Source organism: Belonocnema kinseyi, chromosome 4, assembly GCF_010883055.1.
Source record: "Belonocnema kinseyi isolate 2016_QV_RU_SX_M_011 chromosome 4, B_treatae_v1, whole genome shotgun sequence".
Lineage (NCBI taxonomy): Eukaryota > Metazoa > Arthropoda > Insecta > Hymenoptera > Cynipidae > Belonocnema > Belonocnema kinseyi.
The window spans coordinates 43266780-43273720 of record NC_046660.1 but is presented as its reverse complement, the minus strand read 5'-3'; the positions used below and the strand labels follow the sequence as shown (position 1 = coordinate 43273720).

Below are 6941 nucleotides of genomic sequence, written 5' to 3'. Positions count from 1 at the left end.
AAACATGTCAAAAATTCGATTGAAAAAACTTCATTTTAGTACTCTTCAAACCCATTGAGGATGATTGTTTTGGTGCTAAAAACTAACAATAAGTTTGACTGGCACCTCCTGAGTGGTGCCAAAGTTGACTGACATTTTAATCAGCAACCAGATGAAAGTTTTGTTCTTTTCATTAACTAGAATTTTAATCTCTTGGATACTTCTATAAAAATAATATGTATATAAAAAAAGAAACTACGAAAATCTCACTTTTTATGCAAATTCACAGCTCGCAACAATGGGTTTCAAGAGTACTAAAATCACGTTTCTTGACTTGAATTTTTGACATCTTTGACAGCCTGCCAGTCAATTTTGGCACCACTCAGGAGCTGCCAGTCAAACTTCTTGGTAGTTGTTTACACCTAAAAAATCATCCCCATTGGGTTTCAAGAGTACTAAAATTACGTTTTTTCACTCGAATTTTTGACATGTTTCACAGTCTGTTAGTTAACTTTGGCACCACTAAGGAGCTGCCAGTCAAACTTATTGTTAGTTTTTAACATCCAAACATTCATTCCCCCTGGGTTTGAAGAGTACTAAAATGATGTTTCTTCATTCGAATTTCCGACCAGCTTAACGATGAATTGCTGCAAAATGCACCATCAGCTTTAGCTAGTCAACAACTTTCGAACTGTTGACATATGAAAACAAAAGAATACACGAGGAGGGGAGGGGTGGTCAAAAAGTGGTGAGAAATTGTCCACGTGGTATATGGATGGCTGCTTAAAAATTTTAATATTTTGTTGAAAATCAATTCTTTTTGTTTTAAGATGTCCACCACCACGTTTTCATTGACAAACCTTTGTTTTGAAACTCTTTTGGTTTAAGATTAATCTTTTTTGTTTGAAAATTTGGCTATTCAGTTTTAAATTTATATTTGTAGGTTGAAAATTTAACTATTTTCCGCATTTTTAACAAAACCTTTTACACTGAAAATGAACAAGTTTAATTTTCAGTTTTAAGAAAATTAACGAACTTGCAACCAAATAGTTAAACTTTTAAATAAGTAGATAAATTTTCAACCAAAAACTAAAAAATATGATTATTTTAAAACAACAACAGCTGAATTGAACGAAAAAATGAACTTTAAGCAAATTTTTTAATTTTTAACCAGAGATAAGTTTTTAACTAAAATAATGAATCTTCAACCAAAAAAATTAATTTGTAAAAGGTCGTTCAACCTTAAAACAATTAGAGAAATGTTCAATAAAAAGATTAACTTTCAACCAAAGAAAGAAAGAATTTTCAACTAAAATGATGAATCTTCAACCCAAAAAAGATCCATTTTTACTCAATTAGTTTAACATTTAACCAAGTAGTCGAATGTAAACAAAAAAGACAAATTTGAAACAAAATAGTTAAGTACTCAACAAAGGATCTTTAACAAAAGATAATTCACAACTACCAAATTACAGTTGTAGATGTATATGTGCATATATCATCGAGCGCAAAGCTCTAGAACGAGCAAAGAAAAAAGAAAAATATCTACAAAGTTGTTGAGTTTTCAACCCAAAAAGGAAATTTTTCAGAAAAAATTGTTGAATTTTCAACCAAAAGAGATACATTTTTATTGTGTTCATGTTCACTAAAATCATCAAGTTTCTACCCAAAGACATGAGTTTTTAACCAAGAAACAATTTTAGTCAAGACAGAAAAAAAATTAACTAAATTGTTGAACATTTTCAACAAAAATTAAAAAAAAAACTTTTGTCTTATAGTTTAAAAATCAAGTAATTGGTTGAAAATTCGCCTTTTTTGTAAAACATTAATCTTATTGGTTAACCTTTAGAGGGCCGGCAATTTGGGAGGAAAATCGAGCTCAGAAAGTTGGCTCATAAGTTATCTTATGTCATTGTTTGTTCATAGTCAAATTCTGGATCAGGGGGTGAGCCCAATATATTGGTTTCCGGTCCTGTACGGAACAGTCAATGTTAAAAATTTCGAATTCGAAAAAAATTGTTTTTTCAATAATATATAAGCTTGTTGCATCATATAAACATTATATAGGGTGTTTATTCAAATTTAAGGCAGCAATGTTACAAAAATGAATATTTGAATCTAAAAATAAAAATTAAAGAATTTTACCTGGTGAGCCAAAATATTGATTTTCCGGCCCTCTAAAGGATAAAAATTAATCTTTTGAACATAGAATTATCTTATAATGAAAAAATACTTCTCTTAAAATTTAATCTAAAAACAACATAATTCCCTTCCTGATCGATTCAGCGACTTGAAGTGCAGAACACTGTTTTTCTTTTTTTGTTAAAAATTAGTTTTTTTAAACAGAAAATTCAACTATGACATTTTTGGCAGAAAATAAATTTTTGAATTAAAGTGTGATCATTTTGAGTTAAAAATCTAACTAAATGTTTAAAAAATTATGGATTTTTTGTAAATTCGTGTCTTTTAGTAGAAAATTAATCTCCTTGGCTGACCATTCATCTTCCTGATTTCGGATTCAATAATTTTTCTGAAAATTCTTTTTTTTTCAAAATTAATTTATTGAAGTGAAAATTAAACTTTCCATTTTTGGTTAAGAATTTATTGATATTTTTAATTAGAATCTGTTTGTGAGAGAACTCGGCTGTTTTTTTTATTGCACTTCTGATGTCCTCTAAATTATATTAATGGTTATAAATAATATTTATAACCATGACTTATATTTAGCAATCATCCATGATTCTTTCTTTCGCCGTAACTGACCGTTAACTGCAGACTTAAATCATGGACAGCTGAATACGTCACAGAAAAATTCGAGAAAAAGCCGCAACGGGCAGTTACAGACTTTACTAAATTATCGGGCGGTGATCTTGAGTCTTCGTGATTTCCAAGAGGTCCGTACGCGCTTACACCGTTCTCCGAAATCATCGAACCACGAAAAAAACGTCTATAATTCGAGAAACGCCGTAACTGTATTTATTTTAAGCTGCGAAATTCTTTTTCATAACACATGTATCGAAAATTTGGCATTCGATGCCCCCGTAGCGGGTCGAAAGTTGTGTTTTTAACCCTAGACTAGAAAGTAGAAACAGGCGACTGCGAAAGTAACTTTACGCCGTAAAAGGTATAGAAAGTATATACATTCTACTTTATCTGCAGTTGTCTGCAGCCATTCTCCCTCTTATCAAACCTCGTTTTGAGAATTGTGTCATTCTAACCTATATCTGTCACTGTCTACGTATTTACAAAGAATAACAACTTTAATGAGACGCAAAGAAGTTTCAGGCATCTCAAGTCCAATTTTCGATACATTTTTTATGAAAGAGTGCATGCACGACTAGGGGCGAGGCAACAATTTCACTCGTGTGATATCTGTCCTCTCTTCGCTCGAGCAGCTAACTTCACGCTCGTGCAATTGTTACCTTTCGCCCCTTGTTACGCAATATACTATTGCCGTGAACGGCGTTTTCTCAAATCACGACAGGCCTATTTCTGAGGTCCGTGATTCGAAGAAACCTGTAACTGCGCGTTACGGCGTTTTCTGAATTTCGGCATCACAATGAACACCGTTAACTGCATTTTAAATAATTAATTAACACTTTTAACAATTTTTGTTTCAACAATGAAAAGTTTATATGCCAATTAATCAAGAACAACCCAAAAACTGCAGAAAATGAATTAGAATCCGCGATACACACGAGTAAAGATTCGAACTGTTTTCGTCGATTTTCTCGGCTTCGTTCATTTTGCAGTTAACGGTGTTTTCTCAAATCACGGCAGAACTAGTGTGTTGAAAATGTATGTGTTTTGTGAAAAATTCTTCTTCTTTATAAAAAAAAGTGATCTTCTTTATGAACATTTGTATGTTTGTAAAAGAATAAAGAATTTGTTTCAAAATTCATCTATAATGTTTGAAAATGTAATTCTTTTACTTCAGCAGATTTAATTTTTGCTGGAATTCTCTCGCAGTTTTAACATATTTGGGTTTACTCTTTTGTTGTACAAGATTTTTTTCGTCCGATTTTACAGTTCATCGTCATGAGTAATATTGATATTAGTGTATTAATAATAACAGTATATTATTATATTTACCAATCGAAATGAAAAAAATAAAATAATTCTTCATCTTCAGTCGTTCAAGGATACTGATGAATGGAGATTCCAGAATTTGTATAGACAAATACAACTTTTCTGCGAAGAAGATAAAAATTATATAACACCCGATATTCATTATTATTTTTTCATACTTCTTATAATATACAAGGTACAAATTATTATCATTTTCTGTAGAGAAGTCCTGCCAATACAGTAAAATGTAATATTATTTTCAATATTTAAAGAAAACCCACCTTTTACATTCGGAAATTTTCTTCTTTTACCTGCTGCTTTTGAATAGCAACTGAAAAAATGTGGCTTGTATAGTGCAAAAACAATACAAATAATACTAGAACATCTTTATAGCGTTGGAATATATTTGAACATTTTTGCACTTATTCGTACATTTTTTAGAAGTAAACAGTTTTATTGCACATTAAATTTTAACACAAAAGTGCAAATAATTTCGTCGCAGAAGTTTTAAAAATAATCAAGCTTATCACTTTAAAAGAGATTAAGAATTTTAGAATAAAAAAATCATAAATTTTTTGCACATTGTTTTTTATTACGCTGACATTTTTCAGCATTAAACAGCTTTATTGTGTATTAAAATTGTATAGCAAAAAGCCAAGAATACCGTTGCAGAAGTTTTAAAAATGATCAAACTCACGACTTGGACAGAAATTAGAACTTCTTGAAGAACAAATTCATCAATTTTCTGTATTTTTAAAATGATTTGAAAATATAAAACAGGCAACTGAAAGTTTCTATTCACGCTGGGTGAAAATGAAAACCAATTTTTAATGGGCCTTCATTTTTTAAAAGATAACAGTTTTATTGTAAATTAAATTTTATCAGAAAAATGCGAAGTATTCATTTGCAGTAAACGTTAAAAATGACCAAACTCACCGAAAATTGTATACTGCCTGGAAGAACAAAAAATTGTTATGACGCATAAATTTTTCAGTTGTAAAAAGATTTATTGTACATTAAATTGTTTTAGAAACTTGCAAAATAGTATGTCCCAGAAATTTTAAAAATTAAGAGATTGGGAATTTTTGAAAAACTAATTCATACATTTTTTGCACACTTGAAATTGCGTTGTTCTGCAAAAATATAAGAATTTAGGCCTTTTAATTAAAAATGTGTATAAACTTCCAACTTCAACGTTAAAAATAGTATTAACAAATTTAGCTGAAAACCAACATATGAAATTGACAATTTTCCGAGAAAAAAAACTCAGCCGCACCCATTCCTCAAGAACTAATTTGAATTGATATTAGTCCTAATGAAATTCCAGACAAAAACCTTTAGCAGCAAAATTAAAGTAGAGGAAATTATGTAAAAGTTACAAAAGAAGAAACCAATTATTCAATTATTTCATAATTATATAATTTGATTGCATATTCCTTTATTATCAATAATTAACAATCATTGTTTCGTCTTTGATGATTGTTTTATCAATTATTGGAATTTTTAGCATAAAATAATACAACTTTATAATAACATTTTAATAACATATTTTAGAAATAATGAACAATATAAAACCAGCTAATTTTTGGTTTTCTTAATTTATTTTTGATAACGGATATTGAAAGTAATTTTTGTAGAGAAATTAAATAAAATATGCTCATAATTGAAAGTGTGAAGCGTATTACTTAAATAATGGCTGAACAATGTTTTTTTTATACAAAAAATAAGACAAAAGTATATTTGTAAGGAACTACAAATGCACATATGCCAAAAGGATGTGAAAATACATTCGCAATACATTTTCCAGTACTTACACACAGAGACTTGTAAATGGAAAGGATCAAAGTTTTATTTTCATAACTCGCGACGCTAAAACATTTCATTTTTCATCAGTTTTACGTAAAATGTAGCCTTCTACACGTAGAAATTTTCACTTCTAAAATTTGATAGTATAATATTTATTTTTACAATACGACAATAGCAAGCCAGGATATAGAGTCACTATTGCAAGAACTACTATTGTGAGTATTAAACACTGAAGTTACTATGTTTATTAAAATATAAAATAAATGTTTGAATAATTGCACTTAAACCAAAAGAAACTTCCTATAATCCCTAGGAGAGGCTGTGAAGTTTAAAAAACACAATCGTAAAGACATTCTGGCTATGTTCATTCTACGCATTCCTAATTTTTCCCATAGAAAATAGGAACAACTACCATGGTCAAAAGAGCAAAATAAAAATAAATTCGCATTCACTTCACGCACTATACATTTTATACATTAAACACACAATTAGATATTTATATTTTCTTCTAAGCTGAAAGAGAAAAAACCTTGTTAGAAGAAATCAGCCCTGGCGGGAACTGAACACTGGTCTCCGGGGCAGCGGAACGAAGATATTTTCCTGTGATAAAACAAATTATAAGGTTTAGGAATTTTATCATCCTCAGGAACTTCGGCGCGTGTAACGACGTCAGTTGGTACTGACTCGCGAATCACTACATTCAATTGTTTTTCCTTTCATTGCACCTTCCCATTGAAAATGGTAATTTTTCTTACCTGTTTTGCAACTTATGTTATTTTAACTGCTAGTTATTGCAACTACGGTTTTATCATTTAACTTGTGAATATCACTTTTTTCAACTTTAATCTGCTAACAAAAATATGAATTTTTCTAACTATAAATGACAATGATTAGGTTTGTAGTATATTTGTAAAGGAAATGGAAAATGTATTTCTTTGTATGGCGGCGGCAAAAATACTATTTTCTCGGCTATATTTTAGATTGCCTATAAGATCATATAGAGGAGCAGACGTGCACTCGGACCACTTCCTCGTAGTAGCCAAGCTACGATTCAGGCTAGCGATAAATAAGAACACTAACGTCGTAGC

The 6941-nt window shown here is 30.1% G+C and overlaps 1 protein-coding gene across 4 annotated transcripts in view; it reads right to left on the bottom strand.

Annotated features, from left to right (window-relative positions):
* The window catches only part of LOC117171921, a 20451-nt gene extending 15994 nt beyond the window's left edge, over positions 1 to 4457 (bottom strand). For all 4 annotated transcript variants that reach the window (XM_033359579.1, XM_033359578.1, XM_033359577.1 and 1 more), the window contains exons 1-2: positions 4329 to 4457; positions 4072 to 4170 (exon numbers count right to left, since the gene is read on the bottom strand). In XM_033359579.1, coding sequence (XP_033215470.1) covers positions 4072 to 4105 — 34 coding nt within the window. In that variant the 5' untranslated portion in view covers positions 4106 to 4170; positions 4329 to 4457. The remainder of the gene's footprint in view (positions 1 to 4071; positions 4171 to 4328) is intronic.
* Between the last annotated feature and the right edge of the window lie 2484 nt (positions 4458 to 6941).